The sequence below is a fragment of the Martes martes genome, assembly GCF_963455335.1.
Source record: "Martes martes genome assembly, chromosome: 10".
Lineage (NCBI taxonomy): Eukaryota > Metazoa > Chordata > Mammalia > Carnivora > Mustelidae > Martes > Martes martes.
Window position 1 is genome coordinate 41325860 of NC_137898.1, and position 16990 is coordinate 41342849.

At 42.7% G+C, this 16990-nt stretch overlaps 1 protein-coding gene across 1 annotated transcript in view; it reads right to left on the reverse strand.

Annotated features, from left to right (window-relative positions):
* NELL1 (neural EGFL like 1) overlaps positions 1-16990 on the reverse strand; it is a gene marked incomplete at its 5' end in the record, with an annotated part of 852276 nt that overhangs the window by 762535 nt on the left and 72751 nt on the right. The window contains one exon of the mRNA XM_080816285.1: positions 14562-14691. Coding sequence (XP_080672411.1) covers positions 14562-14691 — 130 coding nt within the window. The remainder of the gene's footprint in view (positions 1-14561; positions 14692-16990) is intronic.

A 16990-nucleotide genomic window follows, 5' to 3' on the forward strand; every position in this document is an offset into this window, starting at 1 on the left:
GAGCTAGAACTGATGGCCTCACCCCGGACTCCTCCCTGTCCGACCCCCACCATCCTACATTGAACTAGACCCGGTTCACCCTATCTCTTAATTATCTCTTAATCAACTTCCTTCCCTCTGCAACACCATCATCTGACCTCATCTAGGACCCATTCTCTTAGCCACAACCGAGGCTCTCCACGGCTGCAGCAACCTCCTACTGGCCTTTGGTCTCCAACTTTGAGCCATACCACTCTCCACTAAGCAGCCAGGGTGATCTTCCAAAAACAAGCCATGCCACAGCTGCACTTCAGTCACTGCCACGTCTCCCGGCTGCTCTAGGAAAGGCCAAATCCTTCCAACTGCCCACAAAGCCCTTCACCGTCCTCCCTCCTCCTGCCTGACTCTCCAGGTTCCCTTCTCTCCACACCTTGCCCCTCCCACCCCACCTATGCTCTTCCCAGCCAACATTAACAATGCATTTTCCTTCATTCTTTTAAGGCACGTGAGCGCTTATCTCTTGCCCCTTCTCATCTCACTCATGCCACATCCAGAACCCTCTCCCACTTATCTTCTGACAGATTTCTAGTTACTCTATTTTACCCGTTAAGCCTAACTCTCAGTGAGCAGACTTTTCAGGCCCTTTGGGAAGGACAAGATCCTGGATTCCTCCTGTCAGAGTATTAGCCATACGTCCTCGTGTTTAATGATCCTCCTCACCGTGTGCCAGCATGCAGCACCACACAGCATTTCGTGTGTTTCCATCAATATTTCCTGAAGGTTGAAAATGGAGCTTACAGTCCAACCTGAACATAGCTTTAAATCCAAAGCCTTGAACATTTTTGTTTGGAATATGGAGGCTTGCCGCCAATCTTCAGCTCAAAAGCAGCATGGCTGGATCTGCATTAGGGCAAGATTCCAAGTTGAATGCTGTTCCCCTTCTTCCCAAATGGAAGCCGTGTAATAACTGGAAACACCTATTTTTTATTATTTTTTTTAATATTTTATTTATCTACTTGACAGAGATCACAAGTAGGCAGAGAGGCAGGCGAGCGGGGGGGTGGGCAGGAAGCAGGCTCCCTGCTGAGCAGAGAGCCCAATGTGGGGCTCGATCCCAGGACTCTGAGATCACGACCTGAGCTGAAGGCGGAGGCCTAACCCACTGAGCCACCCAGGTGCCCCTACACCTACTTTTTTTTTTTTTTTTAAGATTTTATTTATTTATTTATTTGACAGAGAGAGAGAGAGAGAGAGAGAGAGAGAATGTGCACAGGTAAGCAGAGAGGCAGGCAGAGAGGGAGAAGCAGGCTCTCCGCTGAGCAGGGAGCCTGATGCGGGGCTCAATCCCAGGACCCTGAGACCATGACCTGAGCCGAAGGCAGCTGCCCAGCCAACTGAGCCACCCAGGCGCCCCCCTACACCTACTTTTTAAATATACCTTATACCGTATCTTCTTGGAGGAAAGGATTAAAACATCCAAGTTTACCTAAAAGGTTTGATTACTCGATTTTTTTTTTAATTTTTTATTTTAATAAACATATAATGTATTTTTATCCCCAGGGGTACAGGTCTGTGAATCATCTGGTTTACACATTTCACAGCACTCATCATAGCCCATACCCTCCCCAATGTCCATTTCCCCACCACCCTCTCCCGTCCCCCTTCCCCCCCGCAACCCTCAGTCTGTTTCTTGAGATTGAGTCTTTTATGGTTTGTCTACCTCCCAATCCCATCTTTTCATTTTTTCTTTTCCTACCTCCCCCCAAACCCCCCCACCTTGCATCTCCCCTTCCTCATATCAAAGAGATCATATGATAGTTATATTTCTCCGATTGACTTATTTCGCTAAGCATGATACCCTCTAGTTCCATCCACGTCGTCGCAAATGGCAAGATTTCATGTCTTTTGATGGCTGCATAGTATTCCATTGTGTATATATACCACATCTTCTTTATCCATTCATCTGTTGATGGACATCTAGGCGCTTTCCACAGTTTGGCTATTGTGGACATTGCTGCTATAAACATTCGGGTGCACGTGCCCCTTCGGAGCACCACGTTTGTATCTTTAGGATATACACCCAGTAGTGCAATTGCTGGGTCGTAGGGTAGCTCTATTTTCAGTTTTTTGAGGAACCTCCACACTGTTTTCCAGAGTGGTTGCACCAGCTTGCATTCCCACCAACAGTGTAGGAGGGTTCCCCTCTCTCCGCATCCTCGCCAGCATCTGTCATTTCTTGACTTGTTAATTTTAGCCATTCTGACTGGTGTGAGGTGGTATCTCATTGTGGTTTTGATTTGTATTTCCCTGATGCCGAGTGATGTGGAGCATTTTTTCATGTGTCTGTTGGCCATCTGGATGTCTTCCTTGCAGAAATGTCTGTTCATGTCCTCTGCCCATTTCTTGACTGGATTATTTGTTCTTTGGGTATTGAGTTTGATAAGCTCTTTATAGATTTTGGATACGAGCCCTTTATCTGATATGTCGTTTGCAAATATCTTCTCCCATTCTGTCAGTTGTCTTTTGGTTTTGTTTACTGTTTCCTTTGCTGTGCAAAAGCTTTTGATCTTGATGAAATCCCAATAGTTCATTTTTGCCCTTGCTTCTGTTGCCTTTGGCGATGTTCCTAGGAAGAAGTTGCTGCGGTTGAGGTCAAAGAGGTTGCTGCCTGCATTGTCCTCAAGGATTTTGATAGATTCCTTTCGCACATTGAGGTCCTTCATCCACTTTGAGTCTATTTTCGTGTGTGGTGTAAGGAAATAGTCCAATTTCATTTTTCTGCATGTGGCTGTCCAATTTTCCCAGCACCATTTGTTGAAGAGGCTGTCTTTTTTCCATTGGATATTCTTTCCTGCTTTGTCGAAGATTAGTTGACCATAGAGTTGAGGGTCTATTTCTGGGCTCTCTATTCTGTTCCATTGATCTATATGTCTGTTTTTGTGCCAGTACCATACTGTCTTGATGATGACAGCTTTGTAATAGAGCTTGAAGTCTGGAATTGTGATGCCACCGACTTTGGCTTTCTTTTTCAATATTCCTTTGGCTATTCGAGGTCTTTTCTGGTTCCATATAAATTTTAGGATTATTTGTTCTATTTCTTTAAAAAAATGGATGGGATTTTGATAGGGATTGCATTAAATGTGTAGATTGCTTTAGGTAGAATAGACATTTTCACAATATTTGTTCTTCCAATCCATGAGCATGGAATATTTTTCCATTTCTTTGTGTCTTCCTCAATTTCTTTCATGAGTACTTTATAGTTTTCTGAGTATAGATTCTTTGCCTCTTTGGTTAGATTTATTCCTAGGTATCTTATGGTTTTGGGTACGATTGTAAATGGGACTGACTCCTCAATTTCTCTTTCTTCTGTCTTGTTGTTAGTGTAAAGAAATGCGACTGATTTCTGTGCATTGACTTTATATCCTGACACTTTACTGAATTCCTGTATAAGTTCTAGCAGTTTTGGAGTGGAGCCTTTTGGGTTTTCCACATATAGTATCATATCATCTGCAAAGAGTGATAGTTTGACTTCTTCTTTGCCGATTTGGATGCCTTTAATTTCTTTTTGTTGTCTGATTGCTGAGGCTAGGACTTCTAGTACTATATTGAACAGCAGTGGTGATAACGGACATCCCTGCCGTGTTCCTGACCTTAGCGGAAAAGCTTTTAGTTTTTCTCCATTGAGAATGATATTTGCGGTGGGTTTTTCATAGATGGCTTTGATAATATTGAGGTATGTGCCTTCTATCCCTACACTTTGAAGAGTTTTAATCAGGAAGGGATGCTGCACTTTGTCAAACGCTTTTTCAGCATCTATTGAGAGTATCATATGGTTCTTACTCTTTCTTTTATTAATGTATTGTATCACATTGATGGATTTGCGGATGTTGAACCAACCTTGCAGCCCTGGAATAAATCCCACTTGGTCGTGGTGAATAATCCTTTTAATGTACTGTTGGATCCTATTGGCCAGTATTTTGGTGAGAATTTTCGCATCTGTGTTCATCAAGGATATTGGTCTGTAATTCTCTTTTTTGGTGGGATCCTTGTCTGGTTTTGGGATCAAGGTGATGCTGGCCTCATAGAATGAGTTTGGAAGTTTTCCTTCCATTTCTATTTTTTGGAACAGTTTCAGGAGAATAGGAATTAATTCTTCTTTAAATGTTTGGTAGAATTCCCCTGGGAAGCCGTCTGGTCCTGGACTTTTGTTTGTTTGGAGATTTTTGATGACTGTTTCAATCTCCTTACTGGTTATGGGTCTGTTCAGGTTATCTATTTCTTCCTGGTTCAATTGTGGTAGTTTATACATCTCTAGAAATGTATCCATTTCTTCCAGGTTGTCAAATTTGTTGCCATAGAGTTGCTCGTAGTATGTTCTTATAATTGTTTGTATTTCTTTGGTGTTGGTTGTGATCTCTCCTCTTTCATTCATGATTTTATTTATTTGCGTCCTTTCTCTTTTCTTTTTGATAAGTCTGGCCAGGGGCTTATCAATCTTATTAATTCTTTCAAAGAACCAGCTCCTAGTTTTGTTGATTTGTTCTATTGTTTTTTTAGTTTCTATTTCATTAATTTCTGCTCTGATCTTTATGATTTCTCTTCTCCTGCTGGGTTTAGGCTTTCTTTGTTGTTCTCTCTCCAGCTCCTTTAGGTGTAGGGTTAGGTTGTGTATTTGAGACCTTTCTTGTTTCTTGAGAAAGGCTTGCACTGCTATATATTTTCCTCTCAGGACTGCCTTTGTTGTATCCCACAGATTTTGAACTGTTGTGTTTTCATTATCATTTGTTTCCATGAATTTTTTCAATTCTTCTTTAATTTCCTGGTTGACCCATTCATTTTTTAGAAGGATGCTGTTTAGTCTCCATGTATTTGCGTTCTTTCCAAATTTCCTCTTGTGATTGAGTTCGAGCTTCAGAGCATTGTGGTCTGAAAATATGCAGGGAATGATCTCGATCTTTTGGTACCGATTGAGACCTGATTTATGACCCAGGATGTGGTCTATTCTGGAGAATGTTCCATGTGCACTAGAGAAGAATGTATATTCTGTTGCTTTGGGATGGAATGTTCTGAATATATCTGTGATGTCCATCTGGTCCAGTGTGTCATTTAAGGCCTTTATTTCCTTGTTGATCTTTTGCTTAGATGATCTGTCCATTTCAGTGAGGGGAGTGTTAAAGTCCCCTGCTATTATTGTATTACTGTCGATGTATTTCTTTGATTTTGTTATTAATTGGTTTATATAGTTGGCTGCTCCCATGTTAGGGGCATAGATATTTAAGATTGTTAGATCTTCTTGTTGGACAGACCCTTTGAGTATGATATAGTGTCCTTCCTCATCTCTTATTATAGTCTTTGGCTTAAAATCTAATTGATCTGATATAAGGATTGCCACCCCAGCTTTCTTCTGATGTCCATTAGCATGGTACATTGTTTTCCACCCCCTCACTTTAAATCTGGAGGTGTCTTCGGGTCTAAAATGAGTTTCTTGTAGGCAGCATATTGATGGGTTTTGTTTTTTTATCCATTCTGATACCCTGTGTCTTTTGATTGGGGCATTTAGCCCATTAACATTCAGGGTAACTATTGAGAGATATGAATTTAGTGCCATTGTATTGCCTGTAAGGTGATTGTTACTGTATATTGTTTCTGCTTCTTTCTGATCTACTACTTTTAGGGTCTCTCTTTGCTTAGAGGACCCCTTTCAATATTTCCTGTAGAGCTGGTTTGGTGTTTGCAAATTCTTTCAGCTTTTGTTTGTCCTGGAAGCTCTTTATCTCTCCTTCTATTTTCAATGATAGCCTAGCCGGATATAGTATTCTTGGCTGCATGTTTTTCTCGTTTAGTGCTCTGAATATGTCATGCCAGTTCTTTCTGGCCTGCCAGGTCTCTGTGGATAGGTCCGCTGCCAATCTAATGTTTTTACCCTTGTATGTTACAGACTTCTTTTCCCGGGCTGCTTTCAGGATTTTCTCTTTGTCGCTAAGACTTGTAAATTTTACTATCAGGTGACGAGGTGTGGACCTATTTTTATTGATTTTGAGGGGCGTTCTTAGCATCTCCTGGATTTTGATGTTTGTTCCCTTTGCCATATTAGGGAAATTCTCTCCAAGAATTGTCTCCAATATACCTTCTGCTCCCCTCTCTCTTTCTTCTTCTTCTGGAATCCCAATTATTCTAATGTTGTGTCGTCTTATGGTGTCACTTATCTCTCGAATCCTCTCCTCGTGTTCCAGTAGTTGTTTGTCTCTCTTTTGCTCAGCTTCTTTATTCTCTGTCATTTGGTCTTCTATGTCACTAATTCTTTCTTCTGCCTCATTTATCCTGGCAGTGAGAGCTTCCATTTTTGATTGCACCTCATGAATAGCTTTTTTGATTTCAACTTGGTTAGATTTTAGTTCTTTTATTTCTCCAGAAAGGGCTTTTATCTCTCCGGAGAGGGTTTCTCTAATATCTTCTATGCCTTTTTCGAGCCCGGCTAGAACCTTGAGAATTGTCATTCTGAACTCTAGATCTGTCATGCTACCTGTGTCTGTATTGATTAGGTCTCCAGCCTTCGGTACGGCCTCTTGTTCTTTTTTTTGAGGTGAGTTTTTCCGCCTTGTCATTTTGTCCAGGTAGGATTTGCTTTCTCCTGCTGTGGAATTCCGCTGTTCTTGGTGACTGAAGTTGGTTTTGGATGGGTTTCTTGTTGATCTTCTGGGGGAGGGGCCTGTTGTAGTGATTTTCAAGTGTCCTTGCCGCAGGCGGAATTGCACCGCCCTTGCCAGGGGCCGGGCTAAGGAATCCGCTCGGGTTTGCTTTCGGGAGCTTTTGTTCCCTGAGCACTTTCCGTAGAGTTCCGGAGGACGGGAATGAAGATGGCGGCCTCCCAGTCTCTCGGCCCGGAGGAGCCGAGAGCTTGGGGTTCCGCTCCTCAGTGCGCTCTCAGAGCAAAGCGCCCAACAGTCCCGCCTCCCTGGCTTGCGGTCGCGCCTCGAGGAAAGCAGTCAATTGTTGGAGCTGGAGAAAAGCGCCGGGTCGCTTTTGTCTCCGTGGCCTCCGGCCGCGCTCCGAGCCCACCCAGCCTGCGACCGGCACAAGGTAACCCCGGGCTTAGAGCTCACTCCTCGGCTTTGTCGCTATAGCCGGCTTCCCCGCTCCAATACCTGCGAGCTCTGCGGCACTCAGACACCCCCAGTCCTTCTGTGACCCTGCGGGTCCTGGGGTTATGCTGACCCCGCCTGGGTTTCCCCCCAGTTTAGCCTCTGGAGCGATTTCTCCCAGTGGAGCCGACTTTTAAAAGTCCCGATTTTGTGCTCCGTCGCTCCGCCGCTTGCCGGGTGCCGGCCCCTCCCCCCGGGGTCTATCTTCCCGTCGCTTTGGATTCACTTCTCCGCAGGTCCTACCTTTCAGAAAGTGATCGATTTTCTGTTTCTGGGATTGTTGCTCTTCTTCTCTTTGATTTCCCGTTGGATTTGTAGGTGTTCACAATGGTTAGATAAGCTATCTAGCTGATCTCCTGCTACCCGATGTCGTCTCAGCCTGCTACTTCTCCGCCATCTTCTTGTCTCTCCACTCGATTTTTTTAATAAGATTTTTGGAAGGAGAACCCAAGCAAGCCTGGGGGGAGGGGCTTAGGGAAAGGGAGAGACTCTCAAGCAGATTCCATGCTGAGCACAGAGCCTGACAAGGGGCTCAGTGTTATGACCCTAAGATCATGACCTGAGCCTACACCAAGAGTCTGACACTTAACCAACTGAGCCACCCAGGTGGCCCTGAAAAATATACTTTTAATTGCCCCAGGAGAACATTCTCTTGGGCTGGCTTCACCAAACCATGTAACACACTTAGAATTTCTTCCCCCCACCTCCTACCTTCCATTCTGCGGCTCAATTATCTGAAAGTACAAAATAAATATTGGTTTAAATCATTCATAATTACAAAGGTAAGCCAGCTTAGAAATTACAGAATGTACTCTGTTATAAGAACCCATTATTTTAGTTTACAACAATCTCTTGATGTGAAAACCTCATCACTATTTCAAATGGTGAGAAGGTCCCAATACCACCCTTTTTCCTTCTGAAGTATCTGGGGAAGAACTAATAAATGTGGAAAGCAGCCCTGAGAGGAAGGGGAAGGACATTTGTTGAGGGCCTTGACAGAAGACGTAGGAGGAACCATTCCCTCAAGTGCTGCTGTTGGTCCTCTCAGGGTTTCCAGGACGAGCTAACCAGCACCTTCACTTTACACAAACGCACACGGAAGCAAATTAACTCCTACAGCTCACACATCTGGGAATTGAAAGTCCTCGGTTCAATTCCTGGCTGTACCTGGCATCAAAGTGCAAAGCACACTGGAAATGAAAACGGTATCTTCTGAAATACAAGATTTCCTTTGATGAGGGGGAGAGGCTTCCTTAGGAAACCAGAAATGTCCTCCTCATCTTCTCCTAGAACCGTTCCACAGAAAGCTTTGTCTCAGACCTCTTGCTTTCAGCTGTCTAACGATGCTGAAATTTTATTTGTAATTTAGGAATACAATTGAAAAACAGAAGATTTGCCATTAAATCTTACAGATTTGCATACACTGGCAGAACGTTCAATTAGATTTAATCTATGTTAATTAAGCTTTCCATTTTAGCACAGCTCTGTATTAACACACATGAATCAGGAAAAACAAACCTCAAATCTGCAATGATATGAAGAGTTGTCGCTCTTTCTATGTGCTCTATTGGTAACTGCAAAACACAAAGACAAAACCACCCCCACCAAATCACAAATTACAAATCTAGAATAACAGAGTGCCCATTACGTAAGATCATACTTCCACTGCTACCTGCAGGTACATTTTCATCAGTCCTCCCTATACCTGAGTTTTCCATTTCATTTCATCTCCTCACTTAAGACCTTCATGGGAACTCACCTGGCTCAGTTACCTAGGGAGTTTCCACATACTGCTGGGCCAAGAAGTTCACTCCTGGTTTAATGGCATCACAACCTCCCCCAATGATCCACCTCTGGCTGCTGGATCCCCACCAGGTGAGAGAGATGGCTGCCTTTGGCTAAGAAAACTATTCAGCCACGAAAAGAACTCTTCCACCATTAAATCAATAATGGCCTTGCCTGAGAGTAGCCAGAAGCCTAGTACAAACTGGAAACGGACTCCCAGAACAGAAAATGCAGTTTTTATGGCCCACGGCTTTGGAAAAGACAACTGGATGATCACTTCCCACGGAGCCCAAGATGGCTGGGGACAGTGTTCAGATCCAGTATGCTGTTCCCCCACTTTGCTCCATCAGCGAAGGGGACTTTGACTGGAAACTGAACGCTACCAGAGAAGTTTGGATGATCGACGTCATTTTCCTTTAACCACTGAACTGAAGAAAAGGAACTATATGCTCATCTGGCCTCCCTCTGCATCCTGTTTTCCCCTCAGTATCAAAATTCCACTTTTTCTCTTAGGTACCCAGAACTAAGCTAGGGGTTTTATAAATACCTCTAATCATCACAAAAACCCTAAGGTACTATTCATTTCAGTTTCCAGATACCAACACCTTCGCCCTTTTCACCGTCTTGTACAAGATGCAATATATCCCAGGCAGTCTCTGTGCCTGGGACAATAGATTCCACGTGAACCTTTGAAACTGGCCATGAAATTTCTGAGCACCCCTGACCAGGGACAGAGAAAATGAATCTTTGGAACATTCTAGACTTGCTAAGTGCATACTATTTATGTAAGAGTGCTTCATATTCAAGAAAACCCTGTGACACAGTCTCTCAACTAGGCTACTTTCCTAATTTGGGCACAGACTGCACTAGAAACATCCCCAACAATCGAGACCAAGACTGCCTAGTTATTCCAATGCCCGTGTTCTCACATCTTTGGCACAATGCTAAACCCAATTTCCCAGTCCTGGTCAATGCAATGTGGTACAGGTCATGCATGACCCTTCCAGATCTGACCCTTCAACCTACCCCAGGAGAACAGAACAAAAATCTAATCCTAGAAGTTGGAGTCTACCTCTTTCAGGTCACACAGTTCAAGCAGAAAATAAGTGCACAAAGAAATTGAGTAACACAACTGGAAAGTGTTACGTACGAAGTTGTATCTGTATGTATCTACATACACAAGAGCTATTCATCCATTTAAATGTGCCACCAATATTTAATATGTGTAAGGTCACCAGAAAAAAAAAATCAGCAATCTCCAAAGTCTAAAATTTCTCCCCACTTATTTTTCTTCAAAAAAACCAGAAGTCACACATTAAAATTTTCAAAGTGATTGAAAACCTAAACATCGCCACTTGGATCAAAGAGGAAATCAAACTAAAATTAACAACTGCAGAAAAGTACAGAGAGGTACAGAATAGCAGTGGCCTGTATTTGAAACAATACACAAGAAAATATGAAGCCTTCAGTGATCTTGCTAAACACTGAAAATATCTAAGAAGCTACTAAAAATACACAGAGTAATCAAAAAGGAGGTAAAAAAGCAGAAATCAGTGAATTTAAAATGAAAAACAGATTTGACCAATAAAACTAAGAACGGTTTCATTTAAAAGGCCAATAAATTATACAGTCCCATGATAAGCCTGGCCAAGAAGGAAATACCTGTATTTCACATTATGAATTAAAGATATAACCACATATATAAAAACAGAGAACAGACTGTCCAACCCCCTGCCCCCAGAAAACAGGGCTCAGTGAAAGGATTTTTGACAAAACGTAAGTTGACAAAGTTTAAAATTACCTAATACCGTAAGAGATGGAAAATGAACATTTTTCGTCGTGAAAGATTTCTCAGCTTCCCCAAAAACAAGTATCAGCTCATATCGTTTTCAGGCTGACTCTACCAGAAACATTTACGGAAGACGCATTACCTATATATTTCAAGTCCAGAGAGTAATTCACAAAGCTTCCAATTAGCTCACACAGAAAAAACTACTATTTAAATTATTTTTTTTAAGTTTTTGTTTTGTTTTGTTTTGTTTTGTTTTGCTTTGGACAGACGGAGATCACAAGTAGGCAGAGAAGCAGGCAGAGAGAGAGGAGGAAGCAGGCTCCATGCTGAGCAGAGAGCCCGATGCGGGGCTCGATTCCAGGACCCTGGGATCATGACCCAAGCCGAAGGCAGAGGCTTTAACCCACTGAGCCACCCAGGTGCCCCTACTATTTCAATTCTTAATGAGTTAATAAGTATGTAATGAGTTTAGTGTCCAGCATTTAGGACAGTGCCTTTTATCAGTGCTTAAAGTAAAACTAGTTGCTACTATTAGTATTGCTATTGTTTTTAATATTGTTGTAATACTCCTAAATACAACATTAGTAAGAGAATTCAAGGATTTTCCCCAGGAAGAGTTCAACATTATATGATTATGTGAATTGCAGATTTCCCCCCTTTCATCTATTATCTCAAAAAGATACCAAGAAAGAAAATGTAACCACTATTCATTTTTTTGGTCTTTCAGTGTATCAGAAAAAAAGCTAAATTTCCTTCACATGAGGACAACATACGTATATATTTATATGTAAGATAGATTGATAGATAGAAACAACCAGACATATCAAACAGATTTAGGAACACACTGAAGACTGGATTGGGTGCCGTCTTCCTGTCTTTTGTAAGGAACTTTAATCAGTTTTTTTATTCCTCACTATTATGGAGATTCTAGACAATGAAAGACAAAAATGGAATAGCTGATAAAAATAGAAGAAACATTTTCAAAATTCAAAATGGTATACTTCAATCAAGGAGGATCATCAAAAAAAGAACATATAACTCAAATGCCAGGCACCGAGTATACAATGGGCAAATGTTGGCTTGGGGTGGGGGAAGGCTATCCACACAGCTTAAAAGTCAGATACCAAAACCAGACAAAGGCATCAACCACAGACTAGTAGCTCTTCTGCATATTGATGCAAGAGTTCTCAATAATATACTACCAAGTTGGGCACCTAGGTGGCTCAGTTGTTTGAGCGACTGCCTTCGGCTCAGGTCATGATCCCGGACTTCAGGGATCGAGTCCTGCATCGGGCTCCTGGCTCCTTGGGGAGTCTGCTTCTCCCTCTGACCTTCTCCTCTCTCATGCTCTCTCAAATAAATAAACAAAATCTTAAAAAATATATATATATACTACCAAGTCCAGGAATATATAAAAAGGATTATACAACATGATTAAGTGGGGTTTATCCCAGAAATGCAAGCTTGGTACAACATCCAAAATTCAATTAGTATAATACACCACACATCAATAACAGAATAAAAACATGATCATCTCCACATATGCAGAAACAGCACTTGGGGAGGGGACCAAAAAAAAAAAAAAAAAAAGATAGCCTTTCATGATAAAAACAAACACACCACACACACACACACTCCGCAAACCAGTAACGGAAAGCAACTTCCACCTGGCTAAGAACACCTAACACAAGCTACCATCACACTCCGTGGTGAAGAGCAAAGCGGTCCTCCTTCAGAGCAGGAACAAGACTACTTGTTCTCACCACTTCCATTCAACACTGCACTGGTAATTCTAGCCAAGCCAGTTAGGCAAGAAAATAAGGCAACCAGGTAGAGATAATTTTCTTTCTGTCCTATCTGCAAATAACAAGATCTGGTATGTATTAAGAGCGATTCACTAAGAAACTAATGAGGTCAGCAAGTCTGCGTCACACAAGGTCCAACGAAACGTCAGGTGCATTTCTATAAAGCAGCAATGAGCAAACAAAGTGAGATTATGAAAACAATTCCCTTTATCATCTGATGCCACTATAATTTAAAAAGAAGTCATGCAAATGCTGTACTCTGAAACTATAAAACACTGTTTAAAATTAAAGAGAATCTAAAAGGGAAAGAAATGCCATGTCCATGGATAATACTACCAAATGGCAATACTCCCCAAAAAAAACCCTATAGATTCAACGTAATCGCTTTGGAAAGTCCAGCTGACATCTTTACAGACATTAAAAAGCTGGTCCTAGGGGCACCTGGGTGGCTCAGTGGGTTTAAGCCTCTGCCTTCAGCTCGGGTTGTAATCTCGGGGTCCTGGGATCGAGCCCCAGCCCTCTGCTCAGCGGGGAGCCTGCTTCCCCTCTCTTTCTGCCTGCCTCTCTGCCTAATTGTGATATCTCTGTCAAATAAATAAATAAATTAAAAAAAAAAAAAAAGCTGGTCCTAAAACTCATATGTAAATTCAAGAGGACTGGACTATTCAAAACAACCTTGAAAAACAAAGTCAGAGGGCTCACACTTCAACTTCAAAACTTTCTGGAAATCTACAATCATTGAAAGATAATCCACTCGGGAGAAAAGGACTCCACAAATGGCGTTGGGACAACTGGTTATCGGTGAAGTTGAACCACTATACTTCACACCATATAGAAAAAGACTTAAATATACCAAAGACTTAAAAGAGCTAAACCTGTAAAGCTTTTTAAATAAATCCTAGAAGATGTAATAGCCTCCAATTAGGCAATAATTTCTTAGAACAAAAGTATCAGCAACGAAGAAAAAAAATAGGCACACTGAACATCTAATTGAAGAAATTGGGCTTTACATGAAGACAAATGCAAAGCTGAAAAAGTATAAATCCTATCTGATATGGGACTATCACAAAATCATAACACAACCCAATTAAAAAACGGGCCAATGATCTGAGTAGACCTTTCTCCAAAGAGGATGTCTAAGCAGGCAACACAACATCAAGAAACTCTATACCATTTACCATCAGGAAATGCAACTCAAAACTACAATGAGGGGCCACATCACATCTATTAGAATGGCTGTGTCAAAGAGAAAGACAGTAACTACTAACAAAACTGTGAAAAAACTCCAACCTTCACATAAGGCTGGCAAGAATGTAAAATAGGGTCCTTTGGAAAAGGATGTTTGGAAAACATCCAAACATCAAAAACCAAAGTTACCACTCAATCTAGCCATGCTAACCCTAGTTATATACCCAAGAGAACACAAATATAGGTCCACACAAAAACATCTACATGAAATTTCATATAGCAGTATTCATAACTGCCAAAAACTAGGAAAAAATTCAACGTCCAACCTATAAATAAAACATGGTATATCCAAGCAATGCAATATTCTGCAACTTTAAAAATCCACTACTGACACACCATTAGCACGAAAGAACCCTGACAACATTCTACACAAAAGCCAGTCACAAACTGCACATATTGTAGGATTCCATATATATGAAATATCCAAAATAGGCAAATCCATAAAGCCAGAAAAGACATGAGTGGTTGCCTAAGACTGGGGTGCTATGGGGAGATGGTTGAGGGGCACCTTTAAGGGTATGGGGTTTCTCTCGGAGGTAATGGAAATCTGTGGAGGACTGTGTTGAACGCACAACTCTGAATACGCTGAAAAATAGTGAAATAGAAACACTTTCAAAATTATCTGGAAACCCAAGTGCCTACTTTCCCATAGTGGGAAACCCAAGATCCCAATTGTGGCAGATACATTTTTAATTCACCTGGATCATGAGTGATACGAAGAGGATCATATGGGAAAGAACCATGAAAAGAACTGGGGAGTCTCACCTTCTAGTCAGGCTGTTAGATCCCTGTTTCTCTTATCTAACCTACCCTGTCCCTAAACCCTCCACTACTGAATCAAGAGCCTCAAATCCTCGGTCATCTTCTGTATCTGGTTGGAGGTCCATGACCAATGTCTCCAAGACAATCTGCTCCTCTAGACATTGTCCTGGGAAGAAATCTGAGAAGTGATGGAAGATTCTCTATTACAGATAGGAACACTGCTGGACTGCAATAGCTGAATTCCTAAAAAATACACAATCATATATCCCTCTAACATGCCAGGTCTCCTTAACTAGGTGAACATCTGCTTCAGTGTGGAAACCAGGTCATCTCTATGACCATAGCCAGTGCATGACAGATTCTGGCAATTCTTTACACCGAGTCTTGATTAGACCAAACAAACATGGAGGAAGGCACCACAGCACTCCCAGGGGGAGGGGAATTCTCCGTTTCCTTACGTTTATTATTTTTTCAATCAAGACTGAGGTTTTCCTATTACAATGAAAAATGCTGAGATGATTCTCCATTCAAGCACCCTCAGGTTGCTTTAGAAACCTGCGAGGGAAGGGAAGGTGGCATCAGATGACCGTGTGGCAACACAAATTATTTTTTAAACCTTTCTTAAAAGGAGTTGGGTTTAGAAAAAAAAAAAAATCCAAAAGAGAAAGCCAGGTAGTAGCTTTAAGATTTATGCTTAGACCAGAAGAAATGTGTATTTAAGGGCAGTCCACTTTGCAGTGTCTATCCTCTTATACCGTCACAAGCAACCCTGCCAGGTAGATGGCCACCTCCCTTCATCCCAAGGAAAGCGAGACCTAGAACTGCAGGCCCCATCGGCCAGCTCTGCAGTCAGTGCTCTCTCTACTACAACAGTTGCCAATCCACTCAATGCTCACTCACCTTGGGTCCCCCCCACCCCACCACTTTCATGGAGATTCAAGACCCTCTACGTTCCATCCTTGGACACTCGTATGGCCCTCCTACTGAGGCCACCCTCACACCCAACCCCTCCATGTTGCCCCAGGAGGAGGGGTGCAGGGGGGTGGCAAGCACATGACCCTTCCAGGTCTGTGAAGCGGAGACTGGCTGGACACCTCCATGTTGGAGTAACAAGGACTCCTACACCTTCTCCGCGTCTACAGAACACTTGGCCTCTGACCTGTACCTGCTCCCCAACACGTGCCACCTCACTTTCTCTGGCTGACCCAGAAACAGCCAAATTCTGATGCTGACAACATCCCTATATAAGGATCGGGGTCCGTCACATCCCTTTGAGGCAGAGATCAAGTTTAACCACTGAAACGAGAACACTGGATCCTCACCTCTGGAAAGAGGCACGTGGAGAGCCTCTGCACCAGCCTCATTAGTCTGCTTTCTGCACCTCTCCACCCCACCCCCCCAAATTGCATTTTCCTGCATTTCTCTTCTGACTGCTCACCTTGTTCCTGTTCAGTACCTCAAGACTTCCTGACCTGCCAGAATTCTGGCCCTTCCAGAGTTGCCCCTCTGTGTGATCTTCCCTAACCACTGACCTAGCATCCCAAAATGCCTTGACATAGTTCTGCTCTCTGACAGGTCCACCTGAATAGGTAAAGGTAGGTTTACCTGAATTCAGGTTCCCCAGAAGCAAACGGACACATGAACTTGAGAACAAGTGACTTCCTAAGGAAGTTCTGGGGGAGGGGTGTCGGGGAGGGTAGCAGGACCTGGAAGCCTCAGCCTAATCCCAGGTAGCACTGGGGAATTAATCAAGGTGCAGAGCCAGTCTGGCTTTAAGGCAAAGGAACTAGGCTTCTGAACTCCCACATTCTGTCAATCACTGACTACAGGCTGCCTGGGGGAATCAGTGAACTCCCAGACACTTCTGTTCTCTCTAGTGGCTACAGAGGCGCCCACCTCTATAGTACCACTCCTCCCCTCCCACCCCGAGCTCTGCAGCCCCCTCCCCACACACAATGTGCCAATGACTGACCCCACCAACCTCTTCCGTCCCAAAAATCATAGCAAGTGATTTCTGGAATGCCTTTCTTCCTACCCCTTCCTCCTCTCATTCAGCCTGTCAAAAGAATATTCACTTTCCTTTATAGAACCACAGTTCTTTCTGAAGCCTGCCTTACCTTACCGTGGTCCTTCAGAATGGACTATTATCACCTTTATTCCTTAAATACCCATTTCTAGCAGTGCCTCTAGAACACTTTGTGACATCCATCTTCCCTACAGCGTTATGAGATCCTTACAACACAACTGTTGTATTATTCACCAGTGTTCCAGTATTCAGCACAGTTACTGCGTAGAGTAAACACGTAAGTGCTTACTGAAGGGTGTTAAGTCTAACTTGCTTGAGGACCTCCAGCCAAAGTGACAGAGGACTCAGTTTCATAGGAGCCAAGTCCACCAGAAGACAGAAGATGGGCAAGAAAGACACTCGGAGTAGTCCTTGGAGAGTCCACAAGAAAGCCACTCTGCCCAAAGTAAGT